Source organism: Neophocaena asiaeorientalis, unplaced genomic scaffold (genome assembly GCF_003031525.2).
Source record: "Neophocaena asiaeorientalis asiaeorientalis breed wild unplaced genomic scaffold, Neophocaena_asiaeorientalis_V1.1 scaffold330, whole genome shotgun sequence".
NCBI lineage: Eukaryota > Metazoa > Chordata > Mammalia > Artiodactyla > Phocoenidae > Neophocaena > Neophocaena asiaeorientalis.
In genome coordinates this window covers 1,665,213-1,692,371 of record NW_020175667.1, presented here as the reverse complement: position 1 = coordinate 1,692,371, position 27,159 = coordinate 1,665,213, and the positions used below count along the sequence as shown (strand labels likewise).

At 35.0% G+C, this 27,159-nt stretch overlaps 1 protein-coding gene across 1 annotated transcript in view; it reads right to left on the bottom strand.

Moving 5' to 3' along the window:
* The window catches only part of ROBO2 (roundabout guidance receptor 2), a 570,503-nt gene that overhangs the window by 509,366 nt on the left and 33,978 nt on the right, over positions 1–27,159 (bottom strand). Inside the window, exon 2 of the mRNA XM_024731557.1 lies at positions 1,126–1,452. Coding sequence (XP_024587325.1) covers positions 1,126–1,452 — 327 coding nt within the window. The remainder of the gene's footprint in view (positions 1–1,125; positions 1,453–27,159) is intronic.

Below are 27,159 nucleotides of genomic sequence, written 5' to 3'. Positions count from 1 at the left end.
AGTATAAGTATCAAAGTTAATTGCAGACATGAGACCATGAACTATTATCCAGCCCTCTCATCCCAGCTATAAAAAAAACACTCATGCATCCTGAAATATTTCAATTCTCTTACCTATGAACACCTACTGGTACAAGCAGAAAGCTGAAGAGCACAAACTTTTTTTAAGCTCAGTTATTGCCATCTTATTCACAAATAATTCTTGATAAAGTATTCCTTCAAAATAGAGAATACCAAAATAATTATGACACCAAATCCTCACTTATAAACCAGAAAACAAATCTAACATATTTTGAAATTTGTTCTGGAAAACCATCCAGAAAAACAAAGTTATGGACTCAATGATCAAACAGATGCAAAGCCTTGATGCCTTGATTTACTAGTGCTATTTGGGCTACCTGATTAATAAATAAATATATTTTTAAGTGGCAAGGGCAGGACAAATCCTTACGTACTGCTGATTACCAAAACTGAGTAAGACCTTCCTCTATATGTACATTTTGTCCCTAAACAGAAATCAGTTCTCTTCTCTGATGAATTTTTTGATAAAAAAATATAGTTGCTGTTGTTGGTATATTTTCCCCTGCATGCCTAGGGTAATGATCCCTGAATTTAGCCTGGAAGTAAAAGAGTTAATATAACCTAAAGAGTATATTCTTTTTAAAGTTGCCCAATAAAAGTTAGATTTAAAAAATATATACATGTATATATAATATATTAGTTATATATAAATAGGTAACAGGAATAGGTACAATAATGAATTTATATCTTATATTTGATCCCATGTTACACATAAACTTTTTATTTTAACATCGCTAACCTTAATATTTTATTATATCTCTCATTAATAATTCAAATTTTAAATACGACCAGCATCATCGCTGCCTTGCTTTAATATAATATCATAATACCCACATTGCTTCAATATAAATAAATTTACTGCAACACCTTGGCTATACATTATTTTGACAAGCCTTCTTTGGAGAAGGCAAAGTAAAAGTATGCAGAGAGTATTGATTGTTGTATTCTATAGGTATTAAGCATCTATGAGAACAAATCAAAGCTTATTAAAAAAAAATCAAAGTAAAAGCGCATGCCATTTATGAGATTCATTACATTTACTTACATGCCACTTCCAGAGATGCATTTCGACTCACTGCTTCACCAAGATAGTTCCTTGCAACACACACGTAGCTTCCTTCATCAGGTTTACTTCTGCGCCCGTGCACGATGCGCAAGAAGAATAAGGAACCGCTGGGCAGAAGCATCCTGTGGGACCGGGGATCATCCTTGTCAGTCTCCACCCGCTCGCCATCCTTGTACCACTCAATGGTGGGCGTTGGCCGGCCCTCGGCCTTGCAGTTCAACGTGGTGGGCTCTCCCTTAGAGACAATGACATCGGAAGGGTGCTCCACAATCCGCGGGGGAAAGTCTTCCTGGCGAAGACGAGATCCTACAAAATGTGACAGAATGAAGACAAGCTTTAACATTCCTTATCTATAGCTTTTGTTTCACTTAGGTTCACACTGGTAAAATTAAACTATTCAATCATTCAAACTGCACTTACTACTATTTTATTTATATTTCAGTCTTTTGTTCTTTATGCATCTCGTAAGTCATTCCAAGTCCTTTTGGAACAAGACAATATAGCAGTAAATTAATATGTTAATTCTAATGAGTTAGTTTTAACATGTTCCATGAGTCAGGACAAATAAAAATAAGCATGAAATTTTCTTTTGGAACCAGTAAGTTGCAATGGGTACTAAGATGAGTAAGGTTAATTTCCTGTCTTCAAAGTGCTTACTATGTACTAGGGGAGAAAGCCAAGTGCTTACAAGTGTACTAGGGGAGAAAGCCAAGTGCCTAAAATACACACATAGAAAACGTTTATCATGCTGGCATTGTGCTATCAGAGTCAACACAAAAAAAGACCTGCACATTATGTACAAATAGTAACCCAATTTAACAGATGAGGAAGAAGTTTAATGACATATATTGTCCAGGACTGTGGAAGAAGTAAGCAGTAGAGCCAGGATTTGAATCCAGGTATGTCTGACTGAGGAACTCAGGTTAAATCACTATGTTGAAATAAGTGTTGCACGGAGGTCCAAGAAATGTATTACAGGAAAAGATCGGGAAAAGTAATGTCATCTCTAACTAGAGCACAGTGAGAGGCTTCCCCAAAAAAGGTAGCATTTAAATTGAGTTGTAAAGAATGAAAATAATATGTCAACAGAAGGAGAAAGACATTCAGAATGAAGAAATAGCATGAGCAAAAGGTCAGAGAAATGACAATATATGTATAAAACATTTCATAATCAGGGAGGAAGTTAACGTGGCAAGTGAGGGTAAAAAGCAGTCTTATAGCCGGAGACAAAAGGGCTTAAAATACCACGCTAAGGAGTGTGACTTTTATTCCATATGGCTAACTGATTTTGAGGGAGCAGTGATATGACCATCTGTGTATTAGAAAGGTTCTTTTGGTCTGTACAGTAGAAGATAGATAGCGATGGAGGCAAAAAAGACAGGTGAGAGTTACTTCTATATTCCAGAGAACAATAAAAAGAACCTGACCTTGAAACACTTAAGGTAGAAAAAAGAAGGAAGATATAAGTTATACAGTAAAATAAACACTTGACAGAATTTGGTATTCCATACAGTAAGGAAGAGTGGCAGGTACCAATAACTTTCCTGTGGCTACAATGAAAATGGGGCCATTAAAAGTTAGAAGAAATAGGAAGAGAAGGACCTGTTTGGTATTTTAAGATGAAAATTTTGCATAATGTACTGTTTTGAATATTTTAATTTATGAAGTGTCAGAAGCCATTATTTGTGGAAAGGTCCTACCAGCTGCTGCAAATAATTCTAAAGGAGACGGCTGAGAGAACTCTGTCTGGAGACATAATGATAATCTACACACGAGCTTTTAAAAGCTCTTACAATTTTCCAACCAATCACCCAATATTGGCACATTTCTGTTCAATAAACAGAAGTAATATTTACTCATCAATGTTATTCCAGTTAACTTTCAATATTAATTTAAAATTTCTATTTGAATTTAATAAAGGGAATTTAATTTGGTAGTGAATGAATCTTTTCTGAAGAGGATTAACTTTTAAAGGTTGCTGATTACCATTTGTTAGCTCATCAGATGCAAGAAGGAACTTATATGTTACAAGTGCTAGGTACCTAAAGCAAGAGTAATTTACACTACATAGGTCAAAATTTTAAGAAAAGAACTAAAGAGACCCAAAGCATTTAAATATGGACAGAAAACCACAACCTGCATCACAGTAATAAAGAAGGTTATATATTGTAAGTACTGAGGCCCTAACACAAATGAGGAATTTATAGAATATAAAAAGTAAGAATTACTTTAAAAAGTAATAAATAAGATCCCAAGTACTTAAATATGAATAACTAATCATAGCTTGCAAATCAGTAGCATATTCCCAAATGTAAAGGTCTGGACACATAGCCATAGAAACTGATACCAAAATGCACCAAGAGTTATGTGTCACTTTTCATGTAACAGACATACAGTAGCCACAATCCTCTTGTTTGGATACCTTCCTTGCTCTTCTCTAATCTTCCATACGCAATCATCTACATTCTCCCTAATGCCAAAGTTGTTCTATTATTAAAACTAAGCAAGTTAACTGTCCATGTTTTTAGAGTGCTATTTTCTACATCAAAAAGTTCTCTGCCTTATTAGGCAGTTTGGCCTGAATAAGGCCTGAACAGGACCTGAAATACACTAACACTTATTAAATAAAATATAAAATAATAGACTAATAAGAGAATTAGATGCAAAACATCTAAACTATTTAGCAATAAGATTTAGAATCTAACATGTCCAATAGCACTCAGAGAATTTTACTCATTTATCACTATAACATATGTAAACTATCCTAGTGCTGTTGCATTTGGATATTCTTGTAGTAGCTTTACTCCGCTGTTATAAAAAATTCAAAAGAATATCTACAATCTAAATGTAAGAGGTAAAATTATCAAACAATTAAAAGAAATTACAGGAGCATATTTTTATGATCTTGAGTTAGTCAAAACCTTCATGAATATGACACCAAAATCACATGCAACGAATATATTTGTTCTTGAAAAAAACATTACAAAAGGAAAAACAACCCACAGAATCAGAAAAAAGTTGCAAATCATATATCTGATAGAGGACTTATATCTAGAACATATAAAGAACGCTTACAACTAAATAAAAGTACAAATAACTGAATTTAAAAATGGGCCAAGGATTTGAATAGACATTTATCCAAAAAAGTTAGACAAAAGGTCAGTAAGCACATGAAAAGATTCTCAACATCATTAGCTATCAGGACAATGCAAATCAAGACCACGAGATATACTTCACATCCACTAGGATGGCAATAATCCAAAAAGTGTAAAATAACAAGTATTGTCTGGGACGTTGAAAGATTGAGAGCCTCATACATTGCTGGTGGGAATGTAAAATGGTACAGCCACTTTGGAAAACTATCTGGAGTTCCTCAAAAAGTTTTGGAATTAACATATGACCCAGCAATTCCACTGCCTGGTGTATACCCAAGAGGAATGAAATCTCATGTCCCCACAAAAACTGTAACATTGATAGCAGCATTATTCATAATAATTTTTTAAATGGAAAGAACCCAAATGTCCATTAACTGATGAATGCATAAATGAATGTTATATATCCACATAATGGAATATTATTCAGCAATAAAAATGAATGAAGCACCAATACACACTATAACATAAGTGAACACTGAAAATATTATGCTAAGTGAAAGAAGCTAGTCACAAAATGATTCCACTTACATAGAAATGTCCAGAATAGTTAAATTCATAGACAAAAAAATAGATTTTCAGTTGTCTAGGGTAGGTAATGGGGGTGAGAGGTGAAGGGGGACTGGCGAATCTTTTGGGGGTGATGAAAATATTCTAAAATTATTTATGGTGATGGTTGTACAACTCCATGAAAATAATAAAAACTATTATATTGTACACTTTAAATGAGTAAAGTATGTACGAATTAATGTCAATAAAGTAGTTTTTTAAGTCATAAGTAAAGGCGCTGTGAACAAATTTAATACAAGGCATTGTAACAATTCATGTTCATTCTGACCAATAGTTAGGTTATTTTCCTCATTCATAGTTTTAAGTTTAAATGTAATCATCAGGCCAGCAATGGCCAATAGGGCATAAAGTAAAGTTAAAAGGTTGTACCAGTCAGATAGATGATTGATAGTCATATAGGTAGGTAGATAGATAGATAGAATGATATGGAGATACGCAAAAACATAGCTGCAATCTAAATTTTAAGATGTTATTAAAAGTGAGGGAATTAATTTTGAACTCCCTTAAATTCAGACATTACACAACTACAGCAGTGACCCTTAAGATGGGTAAGCCTTAGACAGGTTTGTGAATTCTTTGAAATTGTGTATAAAAATGGGTATTCTTGTGTGGACAGCAGGGAGTAGTAGCAAGAGGGGCTACAGATTTCATCGAATTTCCAAAGAGGTCTGAGGCTTTAAAATTATGAAGGGCCACTAAAGTACTAGGATCAAAACAACCCCATTATTTGGTTAAAAAACAAAAACAAAAAAGATAGCTGAGTTGTCAGCCAAAGTCACTGGGGATTCAAAACCCAACAGTAGAGGGGGCTGTTCATCACATGAAAAGACATGAAACAGTTTAGCTTCAAAAGCTTTGATATCCAAGGGCAAATAAGAAATACAGGGTCCCCAGCCCAACCCCAGACCTACAGAATCAGAATCCACATCTTAACAAGATTCCCTGGCAACGCATATGTGCATTAAAGTTTGAGAAGCACTGCTTTAAACAGTTTTAGTATAACCTTGAGCTAAGGATGGTTTAACATTTTTAGCATGTTGTTAAAAAAAGAGGAGGAAGAAGAATAAAAGAAGCAGAAGGTGAAGGAAGAATGAGACTGTATATTGTCCACAAAGCTTGAAATACTGTAATCTAATCCTCTGCAGAAAAAGTCTGCCAATCCTGCTTTAGAGCACCTGTTTATCAATTTCCATTAATAACTTTAGTTTATTTATTTTTTTATATAGGACCATAGAACTTTTTTCTCCAGATTTCAGATGAAAAAATATGTCAACAGCAGGAAAATAATATTTTGCTCATGTAATGGGAAATATTCAGGATCTCTATTTGGTCAGACGCGCTAAGCACTGTGTCAGAATTACTATCTGCAATTCTAACTTTGCTTGCAGCTAGTAGCAAGTTTGGACATCATTTTATATCTCAATTATGAATTGTGCAACAAAATAGTCAAGTTTAATCTAAAACATTTTATTCAACTGTCTTTAGCTATTTTAAAGAAACAATGTAAATTAGTCATAGGGTACTATAGGTGAATATCCAAATGTTTATTTTTACTGTCCAAGAAAGTAAGCTATAAAATAGTCAAGTGATTTGTCTATAATTGAACAGCTAGTAGAGGCAGAATTAGAACTCAAGGCCTTTCATCCAAAATGTACTAGGCTTCTGAAAATGCTGGAAGCTTAAGTAAAGAATACACACTACAATGAGACTAATTACAAAACCCCTTCTAAAATTGATTTCAATAAAATAAGTCAATTTAATGCCTCTAGTCGTAATAAAATCAGAAAACATCTTCCTTGTTTTTTCCAAGTGTGATTCTTAGAGTACCGGCATCAAAATCACCTGGGATATTTTTTTTAATGAAGATTCTTGGTTCCACATTGAACAGAATGCATCAGAAGTTACAAGTGGAAGGATCTAAGAAGCTGCAGTTATAGCATGCCTACCAGGAGAAGGGCATGCATTTATATCTGGCTAGATGTAAGCATGCCACAGAAATACCAAATTAGTGAGCTGAATGAAGATGCATCTTTGAATAATGTTCTAAGCACCCAAATTTACATAATGGATTATTTCTGCTTCTCAGAGACTCTCAAACAATGATTTTGTAATGATTTTAGTAAAATATTTAATAAAAAACAAATATTTGTTTTTTGAAAACAAATATTTGAAACTTTAAAGAATTGGAGGTGAAGTATAAAATCATAATTTCTGAATATATTTAAATTTAGTTTTATTTAGTCAATAACCACTCATTTGCAGTGAGTGCTACAGAACTGTTGTTTTCAGAAGTGATTTCAATTATATAATATAATAAAGGAGGATAAAGCACTGAGAACACCTGTTGATTTCATTTCACATATTTGAAAGTAAACTTCTTCTGTCTCCTTATTCAGTTGGAATATAATATTTCCTTGGACTAAGCTTTATTTTTCATTCACATACTAGATAGCATATCTAGCTAAGCAACACATTTCAAACTTCTCTGAATTTTCCCTCCAGCAAAATTTCTATGCAGTGTCCGTTTTTCTTAAAAACGTACGTAATATACATTGTGTCCTAGTTCATAATAAGTATGTTTGTTTTAACAAAATATTTTCCAAAAAATTTAGTAAAATAAAGCCAGCGAGATATTCTATGATTACTCCAGATCTGAGTGTGACCAGAGATTCCTCCTGAAGTTATCCCTCCCCCAGTTTGAGAGGTACCTAGTGCAACATGAAAAAGTGAAGGCTGGATGACCCATCACAAAAAAGAGGTGGTGTGGTAGGAATAAAGGAATGGGTTACTGACCAGCAAATATTTATGCCTCACTTTTACCAGGTACAAATCAGAACACCAATATCTCAAGAGTTGGTTTAGATGATTAAAAGAAATCATATATATACATCACCAGGACATGTGGTAAGCATCCAGTGTACCTGATATTTCCTGTCTACAATCTATTACAAATATTCTTTCCAGGGCTTCCCTGGTGGCGCAGTGGTTGAGAGTCCGCCTGCCGATGTCCAAAAAAAAAAAAAAAAAAAAAAAATATATATATATATATTCTTTCCAAAATTTGCCCCTTAAAACGAATCACACTGACAAGTTTCTCCTTTTTGAGGTCATTCTTGTATTAATTTTTTTCTGCATGGTAAATTTTAGCTAGACCACACTGATCGCTTTACACTAGATTTCAAAAGGATTAAAGCCGTTACTGCTTTCTATTTTACCAGAATAAATCCTATTCAAAATTTCTCCGTAGAAAGAAACATAACTCAGTGCCACTACTAATGCTGCCCACATTTATTAGTGAGCTAATGTAATTTGTAATGCAATGGAGTTAATTAATAACTCCATCAAGTCTATCCTTAGAACTGTTCCATCCTTGAATTCTTCATAATGATTAAGTTCCAGTGTACTTCCCTCATCAGAGAGGGAAACAGAAGAGGGATACAAGAAACTTCTTTTTCCTAGGAGTCCTATGATGTGATAAGATGTGGTGAGAAAGCTAATGTTTGGAAAACACAAAGACTGTTTTATCCATTTGAACCTTACTGAAATTCTCTCAGGAAATGATCTAATTTAGCAATGGACTAAATACATTTATAAGATTCTCATTTCTTTTGGAAGCACAGCAGTGTTAAAAATAAGTTTAAATTAGAGAGGACATCAAAATTAAATTGAGGCCTGAAATACTACTTATTTATTACAAAAATTCTAAATGGCTTTTTTTTTTTAGATTATTTTCCCATGTAGGCCATTAATGAATACTGAGTAGAGTTCACTGTGCTATACAGCAGGCTCTTATTAGTTATCTATTTTATACATAGTAGTGTATATATGTCAGTCGCAATCTCCCAATTTATCTACTCCCCATCCCCTAGTGACCATAAGATTGTTTTCTACATCCGTGACTCTACTTCTGCTTTGTAAATAAATTCATCTGTACCCTATTTTTAGATTCCACATATAAGCAATATCATATGACATTTGTATTTCTGTGTCTGACTTACTTCACTCGGTATGATAATCTCTAGGTCTATCCACATCTCTACAAATGACCCAATTTCATTTCTTTTTATGACTTAGTAATATTCCATTATATCTACGTACCGCATCTTCTTTATCTATTTGTCTGTTGATGAACATTTAGGTTGCCTCTATGTCTTGGCTATTGTAGTGTTGCAATGAACATTGGGGTGCATGTATCTTTTTGAATTATGGTTTACTCTGGGTTATGCCAGGAGTAGGACCGCTGGGTTATACGGTAGTTCTATTTTTTTGTTTTTTAAGGAACGTCCATACTGTTCTCCATAGTGGCTATACCAATTTACATTCTCACCAAGAGTGTAGGAGGGTTCCCTTTTCTCCACACCATCTCCAGAATTTATTGTTTGTAGATTTTTTGATGATGGCCATTCTGACTGGTGTGAGGTGATATCTCACTGCAGTTTTGATTTGCATTTCTGTAATAATTAGTGATGTTGAACATCTTTCATGTGCTTTTTGGCCATCTGTATGGCTTCTTTGGAGAAACATCTATTTGGATCTTCTGCCCATTTTTGATTTTTTTTTTTTTTTTGATATTGAGCTGCATGAGCTATTTGTATATTTTGGAGATTAATCCTTATTTTGGTGCTAACTGGCTTTTTAATGTCATAAAACTAAAGGGTGTGAAAGGAAAATGACGAAGATTAAAGACATTTCTTGTCAAACTTGGCAGCCTTAATTCTGTAAGTTTCAGTTGTACAATATGGCATCTAGTATCGTCCCTATGTATACAGTCTTCCAGGTCCAACAGGCAAAACATTGAGCTACGAGAGACCCTCTTGTCCCAAACCCCATTTTAGAGTTGAGAAGGAGAAAGAAAAAGAGAAGCAAATAATTGAAGTTTCTTTCCCCAAAGCTGAGACTAGAACACTTTGCCTTAGCTGGGAGTCCATTTCCAGGATAACTTTTTCTTCTCTGTCTCTCCTCCTTCTTACCCATATTTTGGGTAAGTCTAAAATAGAAAGTCCCAAGTACTAGATTTCAGTTATTGGGTTTTTTTGTTTGTTTTGGTTTGGCTTCTTTTTTCCTTGGGCATTGTTTGTTAGGTATGTGACCCTAAGCAAGTTACCTAAACTTCCTCATGGTACCATTTCTTCATCCCAAAACTGAGGCAACTAGAAGAGTAAGTTGCTACAGGTTCATTGTTTTATAACATGATACACTTTTTATGGCTGTCACATCATAATGGACATAGCCATAGGAAAAGATAATAGGGAGCAAGTTAAATTTATTACCACAGAGCAAATTTTTAAAGATATACACTATAGATTAATGTCCATACTTTTAATATAAGTAGAGATTAGAAAGGTTTGCCCTTGATAGGTCTTATGTCTACTATCAAAAAGCAATGGTTGCCAAAATACCTTCTTAGAGCACCCTCCAAAGGTGAACAATGATTTAAAAGCTTCTGTTTAAAAAGCAGCTCGTGTAACTTAGAATTTATTCTTAAATTTATTGTTAAATTTACTTACATTGCCAATAAATACATGGTGCTACAAATCATTTAAACCAAACACCAACCGGTAAAACATAGATACTTATCTTAAAAGTAAATTGTTTATTTAAAACATAAACAATCAATTATTTATAATATAATCTCAGTCAAAGATATTTAAAATTTCCTTCCTTATTCAGGGTGAGTAGCTGCTATTTCAGGACAAGGTAACTAAGGCAGCTTTCATAAAACTTTTCTCTGAATTTCACAACTGTATTTCAGGTCTTTATCAGTGTATCCTTAGCAGAAATTACTGAAAAAATTGAAAGTGGAACACATTTTCCCTCTTTGTTTCCCCACGACCTCATGTTATTCAGTGCCCTTGTTACATAAGTTTTTAATTGCTTAACATAGTAATTCATTTTCTGGGTGCCTATATCCAATGCAGTGAGCCACTGACCTCTTGTGAGCAGGTGGGCCTAGGTCACAGAACACCAGACGGAACACATCCAGACGGAAGGCAGGACTGGTTTGGGCAAGTTAAAACCAATCGCAGAAATCAATCAAAAACAGGGGTTAAACACATGAGAATATCTATATAAAACTGAAGAGAAATTTTGAAACCACCAGTCTCTAAGTTTCCAGTAAGTTTTTAGTAGTGATTTACTCCTGAGAAATAAAAACTTAATTTCCTACTTTATAAATTCATTTTCCAACAATTCAGTGCGGAGCCAACGTATTAACCTGGACACTCATCCAAAACTATTTCAAATCAATTTGCTTCATCTTACCATGGTTGAAGTCATTCTTTAAAGAGTGATTTGCCAACAAATCAGAGGTTTTCATGGGTTATGCAGATTTGCCTTATGGTGACAAAAACAACCTGTATTCCAGGAAGATATCTTTGAAATTTAGCTTCTTACTGTCGTATTTATAATATTTTGATGTGGTTTTAAAATTGCATTTGGCTTTGCAAAAGATGATGCAATGAAACAATCTCCAACCTCATTCAATTGTTTAATAATGTTTAATTTTCTAAAAACTATCAATATTTATTTGGTGGAGACTATGAATGGGTTTCCAGAAAAGGGCATTCTCCTTACATAAACTCCTAATGGACTGATAACATTTTGGCTTTCTATTCTACTTCCTAAGCAATATATTCTGAAAATGCTGTGGCAGTAGCATTAATCTTAGTAACTGCAGAGTCAAAGGTCCCAGGGTCAGTGTCAGAAAACACCATTCCTACTAGCACTGATACTTTACACCTGTGCTAATAAGCTCTGTTAAATATTTAGTTTCTGATAAATTTGCCTAAAACTCGACATATTTTCCTCTAATCTGAAATGTTTTATTATAAATTTAAATTGAGATTCAATAACCCTAGTTAAAATTGCAAACGTCATTTACTATATAGTAACTAAGGCTTTTTTAAACAGAACTGAGAATGTTAATACAATCCAGAAACTTTCTTTAAAGAATAATGGCTAAGTCATTACCCCCAAAATTATAGCTGTCATAAGCCAAATGTATTAGCTGCATCGTCTCCAAGTCATACACACAGTGACTGGTTTTAGACTTGTTCATTTCCAACTGACATCCAACTGCAATTTGGCCTAACATATGAAATCGCATTGCATTACACCATTACCTTTTTAAATATGGTTCTTAAACCAGGGATTACCTTATGTGGAATAGAGGTAAAACGTGGAATAGAGGATAACACCTCAGATATTGGGGGTAAAATTTTGTTTGCATGCACGTTTTTAAGAAATAACAAAGCAGATCTTTGACAGCTGATATAGATTTTCTGTCTTTAAGAAGACTCTGACTTGCAATTGCTCTTGTCCAAGTGTGAGATAGGAGTATGAAATCAGGCAAGTTTCCTACCCTCTCCACACTTTGGTTTCCATATCTATAAAACATAGCAGTACCAACCTAATATTGTTGTGAAGACTACATGAGATTTTTCCATGTGCTGAGCACACAGTAAGCACTCAGTGAATGTTCACTACTATTAGTGTTACTATAATGTATAATTCTTTTATTAGTATAACCTCTATCACTATACTCAAAGGAATTTGTGACCCCATAAAGCTAAAGACTACCATCTATAAAATATAGTCGGGGCTTCCCTGGTGGCGCAGTGGTTGAGAGTCCGCCTGCCGTTGCAGGGGATGCGGGTTCATGCCCTGGTCTGGGAAGATCCCACCTGCCGCGGGGCGGCTGGGCCCGTGAGCCATGGCCGCTGAGCCTGTGCCCCGCAACGGGAGAGGCCACAACAGTGAGTAGGCCCGCGTACCGCAAAAAAATATATATATACAGTTTCTGCCTATCTCTCCATTGTGATTTTCTACTACTGCCTGTTCTTACCTACCAAATCAAAGGTCATTCTGAATAATATACCTTACCTACATTTCCCTAAAGCCTCCATGTTTTCAACAACTCTGCACCTTAGGTTTGTCACATACACTATCAAGTTCTAAAGATGAAAATATTAGGTGCTCAATCAATATTATATATAAATGCATGAATAAATATATCACTTTTGTTATTCTTTCCGTGGAGCTATAGCAACTAAAGAATACTTCTACTGTAGTTCATGACAAATTGGATGTGTGAGACTTTAGTACCAGGCATTACTGTCTAGGCATGCTGAAGAAATTACCTGCAAATTATATTCATTGGAATTTAATCAAGTATCAATGTTTAATAACTCTTTGTGTGTCCTTAAATATTTTATTGAAATAGGTTATACCAATACTGATGATTTTTCTTTATGTAAATCTTGAAACCACTGCGTGATTAATACATGGGAAGGATCTATTTTTTGGTGACTTTTCCATTATAAATTTAACGAGAATTAAGGACTATCAAAAGAATCTTTTCGAGGGCACAATAACATGACTGAAGTTAAATGAAAAACAGGAATGGGAGTATTATCAGAACACTGTCTGAAATTAACCCTTACCAGTAGTTTAAAACGGTGGTGATAAAACCATTTTCTCACTTTTAAAGTAACATATTTCTTCCTTGAAGTCTCTAGATTACAGTTCTGTGAAATTATATATCCTTAAAATAAGGCTAAGATCTCTTGCGATTAAAAAATAAAATAAAAAGACAAGTCAAAGGTGGGTACAGCCATCCCAAAGATGAAAAGATTTTCTCTTGCATAGTAGGAACAGCCATATTGTATTTAGTTTTTCTTAATGTTGTACAATGGACTGATGTTGTACAATGTTGTAATTCTTTTTCTGAAGCCTATACCTTGGAGAGTAAAGGAGGTTTATAAAGGTATCTGAATACAACTGATACTTATTGCTTTGTCTTTGACGATCAAGCTCAGAGTGAATGAGCTTTCACAGTTGACCAAACCGAATGCAAGTGACAGCATCATATTTCTGTGGAGGTATTTGCAATATAGGCACCTAAATTCACTGTTGAAGCGTTTATTCCACTACAAACACCTTGAACAAGATTTTGATCCAGAAGAGGCTGAAAAAGAAGCCATGTTTAATCAGTTGCAAAAGTTCTTAGGCTTGGAATTGAATGTTTTCAAATCTTTAGCATGCTGTCAAAAAATTTCAAAGTTGCCATTTTGTCCTTCGCTTTATGCATTGCATTAAAATAATAAATAAATAAATGTAAATCTAAATTAGTCTCTAAAAAGATTGACTTAGTAAATCACAATGATTCTGATATGACTTCTGTCGTAAGGCGTACAAATGGTTAATTACATTTAGACTGAAAATCAGAGTAGCTTTAGTCTAGCAGATAAAGAATATGAGTTACCTTAATTATCAGGATACTTTTCACTTGGGGATCTACTTTCGCTTCATTTTTGTTTATTTATGCTATCTGTTGATGCCTTTAAAAAATGAGTGATTTAATAAAACTTTAAATTTCCTTTCAAGGGATGTCTTCTGTTTCAGAGTGAAATGACCACCAGATAACATCATTGCTGCAACAGGAATACTGAGTGTAGTTTTCAGTTAAAAGAGCTTGTCTGCATAGAGAAAAACGAGCTTGTTTTTCTGCTGGATGGAGAAAAGCAGCAAATGGGAGTGCTATAAATATTTTAAAATGATCTTTTTCTGCTTGAATTATGTTTCACTAAAATACATCAGAGACTCAATTCCTTGGGTCTCTCAAAAAACGGCTGCAGTTTCTAGAGAACTTATGAAAAGTGTTATTTTCCACTCATTTCATTTACTTTGAAGCCTTATCAGATGAGGGATCAAATGAAACCGATCATCCCCAGGTTTTCCCAGGTTATTACCATAAGGACACGGAATTAACCTCCATCCAGCCACTCTCAAAATGCAATGCTTTCTTGTCGCAAAGCAAAAGAAGTGGAACACAAAGAATCATTCTGGATTATGTTGAAGGGAAGGAAAGACAGGCAGAGGAATAAAAAAGTATAGAGTTATAGTAATTGTGAAAGACAAGAATAACAATAGCTTAGAATAGGGTGGTTATTTTTTTAAATGTAGGAAGTTGCTTTTACAGTCAAGTACTCAATACATCAAACTCTGACAAGTTGGATTTTATAAAAAAGCAGCAACTGAAAATCTGGAAGAAAATGAAAGGTGTATGAATTTTAAAAGAGTATAATGATGTTTGCTTAATATTCCAGGTAGGTATACTACTTTCAAAAGAGGCAATAATAACTGTATTGGGGTTTTTTTGTATGAGATATACAAACTGTTGTTGACATTTAAAAAACAAAGAACACTGTTACTGGGTACTTTTGTTACCAATTTCTATCACTAGCGAGAAAAAATCTTTGAGTTACATGTAAAACACTGAACTAGAAGTTTGAATTAAGTCAAATAATTTCTGACTCAACAGTTAAGGCGTCCTAAGACCTCAGCTCTTCTCTTCAGTGTATGGGGACTCATTCCCTCTCACTGTGTCAGGTGTTGCTTCTATGACAACAAGAGCCAAATCTCTAGATTAGTATCTCCAGTTAAGGAAAGCTCTAGGCTTGTTTCAGGTGCCTGCGGAATGCTCATTCATAACCTCAAATTCTGTGTCTCTCAAAATGGATCCTTCGCCTCTCTCCTGTCCCATACCTCATCCTTCTCTTCTTCCCGACATACTTCCACCTTTCTTCAGGTCCCTAATACTAAAAGTCTTAGTTGTAGGGTTTAACCCCTCAATCTCTTTCATATCCACTTAGGCATAGATTCCTGTGGATTCTTCCTTCTTTCTCTCCCTTTATGTCTACTGCTCACTTCCATCCCTCTCTAGGCTCAATTTCACAATATCATTATTCCAAAAGCCTCAGAGTGTCTCAGTTCCAAGTACATTCTTATTCCTTTCCCTCATCATTCTATACCTAGAAAAATATATTCGGATTTTAGAGAGCTAGGTGTAACTTTCCTTTAAGCAAACAAAGAAGAAGTAGGTTAGCCAGCTAAATCTTTTCAAACTTGCAGAGTGCTCTAAATTCTTTTCACTCCCTTGGCCAGTAAAACTCCATCTATTCAGCCAACTGAGTTACAAATTGCTCTCTTCTAAGTCCAGTTTATGCAGCCAGGATTAAGCAAATTGCCTTGTGAGTTTTACGATGAAGCACCAAACTCTGCACCATCATGCCAAGGCTCGGCATTTATTTGGACAGCATTTACTCATGCTGCCACGATGTCTTTGCAACACTGATTTATAGTCAAAGGTGCCAGAACATCATTTACTGTATTAAAGCTTGGCTGTGTTTCTCCATTTTCTGAGTTCACTGCACATTTGAAAAAAATATGTTGACTGCAGGGGGAAAAATGAGATGCAGAACCCTTACTTATTGAGGTAGCTTATACCTGATAAATGTATCTAAACTGCCCGCACTGAAATCGGGCCTACGGAACAGCTTCGTCACGTGAATCCTGAAATGATGGTGCAGGCATTGATAAAATCAGGCTGATTTTTTTTCTGTTTTACTTATGAGTACCTTTAAATATAAAATAAAGAAATACCACCTAGTAAATAAGCACCTTAATTTAATTTCTAAACATTCCCTGTGAGATAATTAGCAAAAAAATAAGAAAAAAAAAAGACTGTAGTAGCTTCAATGTAGTTAACACGCATTCACCAACCTCAGTATTTATATGTCTACTACGTGAAGTTTGAACTCAAACGTACAAAAACAATTCACAGTGAAAATACACCCACTGTCTAAAGTCTATCAACAATCAGGAAATGGAGGAGGTTGTATATCTGTTGTCATTTGTTTACAACCAAGTGATTTCTTTAATTATCCTCAATGGGCTCAACAAGGTATTAAACACCCAATGATCAGTCACGGAAACAAAGGCATGAATAAGAGCACAATGTCTGACTTTGCCAGGCTCAATGAGCACCACCTTGATGTACTGATGGTTCTTAATGAAGACAACTGCCACCAATTAGACAACTGACAATTAGCTTGAAAACTAAAGTGTCAAAACAGGAACAAGGGACTGACCCCTGAATACTAAATTACTTTTAGGTGGCATTTAATCAGTCTCACAACAGCAAAAGACAGATTTTAGGGGTTGCTCTTTACTACAATGAGGAATTCTGCTTTACATTTTTCAGGTTTACATGTTAGCTTTTTTTTCACGCTTCTAAATTTTGCTGGAATCTAGCTTGATACACTATTTCATTATGATTAACTTGTATCAATGAACATACAATTAGAAAGATGGGCCACAAACAATATTTAAACATAGGATCTAAGCAGATAGTGCATAGGTTCTGGATTTAGACAGGCCTCAGGTTTAGTTCTGGCTCCTAGAGGGCAGGTTATTTCTTAAGTAGAAGATACGAGTGTCACATTATTTAGCCAATATTTAGGGTGACTAAAGCTATTTTAGTCCCGGGGTCCATCCAGTAAGGATTGAGAAGAAGCCCCAGGTCAGCCTGGGGGAGGAGTGGCCATTTTTGTAAATATATCATATAAATAGGAGACACATAGGAAATATATATCATATCCATATACACACACACACACACACACACACACACATATATATCCATATATATATCTTATTCCCACATCAAGAATATTGCCTGAAGAGATCATTGCCCACAGAATTTTCTTCAAAAAACCAAAAATTTTCAAACACTTAACACACTTTTGCACAAGCCACTGCCTTCCCCCACATAAAAAAAGAAAGTCTTTCTGTTTGTACACCAGCCGGCATCCCACATTTGCCTGTACTAGGATTATTTCTGAATGATGTGGCACAACCTTTAATGATATGCTTCCTGCATCACAGGATTCGATGTTCCACTTTTGTCCATCTCATCGCTTTAGTCTCCAGAAGCTGCATTTGCCTGATTATTATTAATACACAGGGGCATTTCTGCATGGCTGTCCTTAGAGCCCACACACTTGGGCTGCCTCAGAAGTAAGATCACCTTTGGATCTCCACTGGCTCTGTTCCCTTGGACGGGATCCAAGACAGAGCTGCCTTATGCTGAATTTCACTGCTGTGGCCAGTGGTGTAATAATGAGGTTCCCATTTCAATACACCTTGGACTTTCAAGGGTCGTATTTCCAATATAAGCACAGGCATTTAAAATGATGTGTTTCTTTTAATTTCATGTCATTCAACTTTTTTCTTTCAGGATCAGGTCCAATACTATACACCAAAATGCATAACACTGTCAATAACTTGAAATTTCCCATAAACTAGCATAGAGACATCACACACACACACACACACACACACACACACACACACACACAGGTATAAACACAGTCGCAGAATTATGGGAACAAATTTTTTCTCATTCTTCCCTTCAAGGAGGAATCTGCCACTCAACATTAATGTCAAATATTTGAGTCATTAAGCAAAACATATAACTCCAATGGATATCTTATAAAAAACAGAATGTAGAATATATATAATTTTATAATCAAATTAATATAGCCACTCATTTTTAGTGGAACCGTGTCTAGTCATTAACGTAAAACTTCAAATAACTATGTATTTATGAACAGAAATATATGAGCAAAGATTTTCAAGCTTACTGCACTCCTGCCAAAGGCAGTTAGTTGTACGCATGAGGCAAAGGACACGGGTCTACCCCCAGAGTCAACTGTAGCTAGCTCAGCTGAAGAGACCTTTCCGATTCTTGGCAGAATAACAGATTCTCAAGCAGAGAGGGGATAGGGGTGAGATTTTTTCTTCTGTAAGTAACTTAATGAATGAAGTACTAATTAACATTATGGCATTGATAAATGGAGAGAGAGATTAGGGATGTACTCGATATTCAGACCTTCCCAGATGGATGGTCAAAGCCACATTAATTCCTATCTCATTGGAGCATCTGCTTCTCCCATAATCCACTGCCCCTTGGTACAAACAACACAAACTGTTGTGACTCAATTCGATTTATATCAATCTAATTTCTTTTAATCCAATTTGTATTCCAATCTACTACCTTCTAATCACTTAAATCTTCAGCCTCCATCTGGTAAATTTTCTCTCAAAATTAACCGAGCAGATGCCTCTGCGATTGTCTTCCACAGTCAAGCTAATCAGACCCTCGCAGTGGCCTATAGAACCTGCTGAATAGGTACGTGACTTGCGGTGTTGCCCTTCCAGTTACAAAATCTGTGAGGTAGGAAGACCATTTAATATGTCATTAATTGGTTCATTTGCATAACACTGCTTGGGAAGAAGCACTGGACACAAAAGCCAAGAGAAGAAAACTACAGGAAGAAAGCAAAATGTGCTCATTTCTCAAATGAGCTTTACAGTTCAATCTGTCTTCTCTTTAAGTTAACAAACATGGGGTGAGAATACTATTTACTATTGCATGGTCTAAAAAGCTACCTACATGTTAGCTTTTTTTTCACGCTTCTAAATTTTGCTGGAATCTAGCTTGATACACTATTTCATTATGATTAACTTGTATCAATGAACATACAATTAGAAAGATGGGCCACAAACAATATTTAAACATAGGATCTAAGCAGATAGTGCATAGGTTCTGCACTGCAGAACCTCTGCAGGATATGGTATTAGAGGAGTTTTGTCTAGTCATCACAAAGTCATACTGAGACCTACTTTTGGTTAACAAACATATTCTTAAAATATGCTTCTGAATTTTGGAGCTATGCACCAATTTATTCACTGGAGCATATGTCATATAAACAGTAAAGCCCCTGGCTAGCACTGACTTCCACTCCCACGGAAGTTCCACTGTGATCCATAATTAACACCACAAATTAAACATCCCCTATGAGAAAGCTGGCAGCACTACCTGTGGAATAAACATCATTCTGGAGACACAGTAATTAACAAAAATGTAAATAAATAAAAGGACCCAAGACATATAAAGACAAACACTATATACTGAACTACTTTGAAGTGGAACCGTTTTTCATAGGAGACTTGGTTTCATAAATTTACAGTCATACTTACACACACAGTGTATCTCGATAATATTTTGAAATATTTTTTTCAAATTTCAAGGTATCATAAATAGAAATACTAAAGTGTTCCATGTGCCCACATAAGGATTTAGCCTCAGGAAGCCTTTCACTATTAGAAAAACTTGAAATATTAGCATAGAAAATCATTAAATCTATAACATAATCTTAGAGTGAAGAATTCTTGATAAGTCAGCCTCATTAACATTATGAAACAGAAAAATGTCAAAATGCCTTCATAAAGCATAACATAAAGCATAAACAGTTGGATTAAACAATTGAATGTAGAATCTATTTCTATAATTTTGACTAAAGCAAGATATAAAAGGTAAGGCCTCTTGTGGCTGGGTCACTGGGTGTCCAAAATAACCAGAGAAACCCAGGTGGAGGAATCAGAGGGCAACAGCATTGGATCTTCTGGGAAAATGGCAGGACTGGGGAACTGGTGAGAGACATTGGTCCATCTTTCGATCTCAGCACGAAGATAGTAGGTGACATGCAACCACTCAGTGAATAAAACCAAGCACTTCTGGACCTAGCTCAGTCACAGATTTGATGCTCTAAGCCTCAGTTGTTTCACCTGCAAAGTGGACTGAAAATTATGTCTGCTTTTATCCACTGTATTAAGGATGAACTGAGATCATTCATGTAAAGTACCAATTCTGAATTCTAAGGCACTATATAAATAAATGTAAGACTCCAGAGCAAGGCCATTTAAAAACATGGACTCTGGACTCAAATTTGAGATCCAGACTTAGAGTTCGGTTAACTTCAGATAAATTACTAACTTCCCAAGTACTTCAATGTAAAATAGTGATAATAATAGCTCCTATCTCATGTTACAAGAAAAAAAAAAAGAATTAACGAATGTAATATGTCTAGATGAGTAGCTAGAACAAAGTATCTCATGAAAACATAAATGTCAGGTAAAGGATAAAAGCTAAGAAATTTGTCTTTGTATGGCAAGTTCTCAAGTTAATCTAGAGGTGCAGTAACAGTTCAGCACCTGAAGGTAGTGTCTATTTTCTCAATTGCATTCTTCTTTCCAATAATAGAGGCGAACTAACTTGTAAGGCTATGACTGTTTCAAGTGCTGCAATGAGGTCTATCTATAGAGTGGAAAGAAAAATATGGTTTATATTGTACTTTTGATTGGCCTTCATATGAAAACAGTGACCTCAATGGTATCAGTAATGGATCAGTAATCAGTAATAAACACTTACTGTATACCATGTGCCAGGCATTGTGCTAGAGGGAGGGAGTCCCACTCTCAAGGAATTCAGAGGCTTCTGCCCTGGCACTTTGATTAAACCCTTTTCCCACTCTTGGCAGTAGAATATCTGAAGCAGACGTGTCACGTGCTTCCTTGAATGCCGATGTTCACAAAACAGACTCAGAATTGTAAAAGTATTAGTCAAAAGCCCGCTTCCATAATCCTGGCCTCAAAACTAAAGTACAAATATAAATGGGTACGAATTCTAGAACACACGGGAATGATTCTATACTTGGATAAGCCACCCACACACTCAAAGACTACCTGTGCCCCACCTCTGGTAAGGCAAAGAATGGCCTTTGATGGATAATAATATGTATGTAAACGTAAGTATTAGTGTGTGTGTGTATATATATATATATATACACACACATATATATATATGCTTGATATATATGTATATATACACTTTCTCTCTCTCTCTCTCTCTCTCTCTCTCTCTCTCTCTCTCTCTATATATATATATATATATATATATATATATATATATATGCACATACATACACACACACACGTATGTATTATAGAAGAATAACCTAGGGGGCCAGATGTTACTCTGAAGAAAAAAGTCTTGAAAATCTCGAGAAAATTGGAAGGCCCAGTTGATGAAGGAACACAGCTCCAGCTCCCTCTGTGTTAACCACAGTCCTAGCTGATTCCAATCATTTCTCATCTAAACTTTTACCAATGACCTCTCAGTGTCAAGCCCCTCCCCAGCAATCATTCATCCAAACGGAATCCATAATTGACCAGGCTTGCCAGCAATGTGCACACAAGTTTACCAGAAGTATTTTCTCAATTGTTATTCTATCATTTTAGTTATGTATATAAATCTTATTTCTGCGGCAAGTTTTAAATTAGTATTTTTGCTGCCTAGCCCAGTACCCTAGTATATCACATAGGTAACAAACATTCACTCATTTTCAATAATTCTAATATTCAATAACAAAACATTATCAATATAGCTACACTTTGTCAAACTTTTGGCAACAAAGACTCTTTTATTTCATTCTCAGTACAACCTTTGTATAATTATCCTTGTTTTATAGGTGAGAAATCCAAGAATTTAAATAGCTTGTATAGATTCATATCCACAGAACTCAAGATTATCAAAACATAATAGAAATTTTGTGTCCTATTTTTCAAAAGGCAAGAAGATATATTTTAAACGTGCTGTGTTATTGTGCAGTGTTTGCCCAAGATTTAGGAGACAGTACATTTATCAGGAAAGAGTCCTGGTTTGTTTAAGTGAGCTGTTTCAGCACCATCTTTGAAGCTCCCCATCATCAAATCCTTTCCTTAAAAACATTAGCATCATCAGTTTTAAATAGTTAACGGGGTTCAGAACATGCTTCTCCCAAATAGGGCACCTTTGTATATTGAATTTTTTAAGCTAAAGGAATTTGAGGAATGGTAGGTGTAAGAACGACTTTGTGACCTTCCCCTGAAACAGGTCATAAGACGCTCATGTGACAGGTGACCTCCTTATAACTGGAAGAAAGGAGCATCCTTACCTCCAAAGACTAAGGGACACTGAAAGGAATAAGGAGAAACATAGATGTGAAGGAACAGGCTTCCCCCTGTTTACTAAACTTACCTCATACCCTTTGTCCTATCACATTTTCCCAAGACTATCCCTTCTTCATCAAACCTAGTATAAAGACACTTAGGTTTAACCACTTTTTGGGTTTTCATTTCCTTATGAAGTCTCCTGTGTCATGTAAAACTTAAATACATGTGTAGCTTTTCTCTGGTTAATCTGTGTTTTATTATGGAAACCCCAGTCAAGAAATTAGAAGGGTAGAAGGAAAAGATATTTGTCCACCCCTTTAGAGTCCATTACAAAATTTGCACCATCAGTTTTAGTTTGCTGAAATCTTTAAGGCAAAACTGAAAGCTCATAATGTTGAGTTCTTTTTTGTAGAATAAACACATTCAAAACTCAAAATTTTCCATAAATGCCAAACCTATAGTTTTAATTGAGGCAAATTATTAATGCTTCATATAGATTTTCTGTACATGATACTGAGTTGTATACGATGCAAAGTGCTACATTATTTACATTAGAAAATATAACTAATATTTATTTTAAAAGTTTTATTAATTTTAAGGCAACTCTTCATAAAGATTTCAGTTTCATCTTGAAATAATTTATAGGTGGTTGGTGAAATATAGTTTAATTAAGAGAAGAAAGACCACCTTGTCTTCTCTCCAGTTTTACTTGTTCTCTTTACCTTTCAAAATCTCTATCACTTAAAAAAGCAAACTTTAAGCAAAAAAATCCAGAAACACAAATTGTTGTCAGACATTTTTGTACCATATATGTTAAAACATATCCTAGCCCATGCACCGCAACGAAGAGTAGCCCCCACTCACCACAACTAAAGAAAGCTTGTACACAGCATCGAAGACCCAACACAGCCAAAAATAAATAAATAAATTTATTTAAAAAATCATATCCCTTCTGCCAAATAAGTTCTAAACACTTAAATTAGGTGTGTTTTTAAGAACCAGTCTAATTTAATCCCTAAAAAGTTAAAATGTGTTAATAAGACAAACCAGGAAGCACAAGAAAGCACAATAAAATCAGTACCACAGTGTAGGAGAAAAAAATGTAGAATTTATATATTAGATCTTATGATACAATCAAGAGGAAAATTATGGGGAAAATGTCCTTCTAAATAAAACTGCAAGACAGCAAAATATGCTTGAACTTTTCAAACTGTTTTCAAGCTATTACTATTTCCTGACCTAAGCAAAGAACAGTAATTTTAAGTCCCATTAGTGTGCCAGAAGAAATAATAGTAAATAATGAAAGCACCCCTCCTACAGGAAATATGTCGACAATATTTTGGTGTATATATTAACATAAAAATGCAAAACAAAGTTACTTTTTCTGTTAGTTACTCTCATCAGGAGTTTACTGATTAAAGGAAACAGAGATAGGCCCATCCCTGACACAGCGACTACTTTAGGGTACCCCTCCCCTACTCACCTCCAAGTCTTTAACAAATACAAGGACAGGAATCCCAAACCATCTCAAAAGCCTGCCCAGCCTCGGTGAGAGAGGGAAAACATTACTCTTAACATTAAAATCTTACTGGTGTTCTCAATTTCTTTTATTAGTAAAATTCATCAGTATGTTCATCTGAGGTATTGCTATGTCTACATAAGTGCTCCCAACTGGGGGTCAGTCCGTGGTTGATTGAATGAATCTGTGAATGCAGGACCCCTGGATATGGATGGTCGACTGCACTACGCCATTTTATATAAGGGGCTTGAGCATCCCGGATTTTAGTATTCATGAGGGTCCTGGAACCAAACTCCCACAGATACTGAGGGACAACTGCATGGCATTCTACATACGGTACCTTCAGATACAGATATGACCCCCCAAAATTCTCAACTGAAATTAGAAAAGAAAGATATGGCTGCTAATAAACCTGGTTGGTCACTCTACAGCATTATAATGCTAATAAAGAATGCTAACATATAAATTATAATGCTCACATGTAAAGAGATTCACTTTATGTGTATTTATTTGTGTGTATTCATACTGACCACAAGCAAAGCGACTTCTCCCTTTCTACTTATGATCCATTTTCCATAAGTCAGGTATTAATGTACTCAACTTTCCATTTATGAAAATTTAAGTGATGTGACAGGAGCATAACAACAGAAACCTTTACTTGGGAACAGTGAAAATACAAAGTTGGACATTCTTAAGTCTTTCCTCTCAAGATTGGGTAAGGAAAAATATAGTGCTTTAAATATTCATGAAAGAATACTTCCCTTGGTGCAAAAGATTGCTACACTGTCATCTCACCCTGCCCTTAGGGACATTTATGCTGTGCTGAAATAACATTATTTCTTCAAAGGATTGAATTCATTCACCCATTCATCATTTATTTGTTTATTTATAGGTAATGTTCCAGCGACTAATACACTTCACAGCAGGAACAAAAAACAATAAAGGAGATGCTTTCTCCAGGAAGAGTTGCTCTAAAAATTGGACAGAAATACAAAGTTATGAACTCACCAAGGGCGTGACTTTTTTTTTTTAATTGAACTAGCTGTATTAGTTCTTCTTCAATCCTAAAGGAAACATCTGTCAGCGAACCAGCTGAACTAATAAACACCCTAATGTGTTTTAAGAGTATGACTTGATTTGTTCAAAATATAATAAATACAAAGACCCTCTCAGGCATGTAACTAATTGCCTTAGTAAACATCTGCAAGTAAACAAGACACATAAAACATCGTCTGTTTCTAACTACTTCTTTTATGTCCTGGAATTATCATACAGGTGGAAGGGGACATATTTTAAAACTGAACCTTACAGAAAAGAAAGATGAAAGTAAGTTAGAATGACATTTTGACATTTTAGAGATAGCCTTCACAGGTGTGGAGAACAGAAAATACAATTACATCACATATTAATGTTAGTAAAATAACAGAGCATAAGTGAATATTTATGCCACATCAAAATTTGAATCTGCATTTGTAATTCATCACTGTTCATAGTGCTAGTGATAAAAAAGAAATATTAACATTACCTGTTTCATGCGTTTATACGACATTTTGTACGAATGCATTTGTATGCATTCATTTGTACGACACAGGATTTTAATTTGTAATGTAAATGTCATACACTTTCGTATTTAGCGATATATATCAAAAATGGTTATCAAAAAACCACTTTTTAAGATAAAATGTATGATCTAGTTAACGAACTTCATTTACTCCCTTTGTGTATATTTTCAGGGCACAATCTCCAACTAGGCCTAAAGCCACATGAATCTGCATAATTTCACATTTAAGGAGAACACCACACCCATAGGACAATTCTATCTGTTCACCCTGAGTGTGAGGGTCAAGCTGTGTAGTCCCCAGAAAGTAGCATTAAATAAGACAACTTAATAATGCACCAGGGAGGAAATCACTTAATATTCATGTTGACAGAAGAGAAGATTAATCATGGGGACTTTGTGCTCTCAGAGAGGAATCAAGACGGCCCTAGGTTCCAGTTCCAGGAAAGTTGATTGCTTTAAAGTAGTTCACAGCAACCCTTTGATGAAATGCTAAGGTTTACTGCAAATTGGCACTGGGTGACAAATGAGAGACCTTCCTTACTTTTACTTCAAATTAATCATATTGTCCCATTGATCTTTGTTTTCTGTAATGTGCTTCTCACAACCTTTTCTCCTTTTTCGTATAGAAAAGCAATCTTTTCAGTGAATTTTAAACAATTATAAGGAATAGTCCCTCTCGTATTTACTTCACCCTACAGGTGATTTCAGAAACAGCATGCTTTTTCCTTTTTTTCTCTTAGCAAATAAAAATGTGTCCCTCTCACACTCTGCTCACTTTTTATGACAAAGTAAACATTAGAAAAATAATGGTCAATGTTTACCTGGTATTCAAAATGCTGAGTTGAAAGCATTCAACCTGTTACAGACTATTTTTAATGACAGTGATTAAATATAATTATAACCCTTTTCCCTTGAGCAATTTATTAACCCCCTTTGGATTAAATACTCATTTGCTGTAATTTTTAAAGGGCAATTGTTTTCATATCTATTAAGCATTTTCCTCAAAACCTACCTACAAAACCATTCAAAAGCGGCAATATTACAAACATAATAAAGGCTTAGCTGATTCATTTCCTATTCATGTGTTTTAAATGATTTCCCTTTTGACTTCTAGTAATCATTGCATTGAATTAAATCATAATGACCTTACAGTCCTTCCATGAAAAAATGAGCTTCACTGTTATATTTATAGCAAATAAATATAAATGCAATCCTGAATTTAAGTAAAAACAGATTAATGTGGGACACAGACTCAAAGCACACAAACTTTAGGGATGACAAATGTTTATAATCTCTACTACATATTAAACATAAAATACGTTCATTCACAAATATATATGCTGAGTACTTATTACCAGCTGACACTGGGTACACACGAATGAAGAAAGCAGAGACACACAGAGATTGCTATCTGGTTGTATATAAGTACATAGCACATAAATTTTTTTTTTAATTGTGGAAAATGCTATAAAGAAGGATGTAGTAAAAAGAACCAATTTGGATTATTGGGCAAGAAAGTCTTCTCTAAGTAAGTG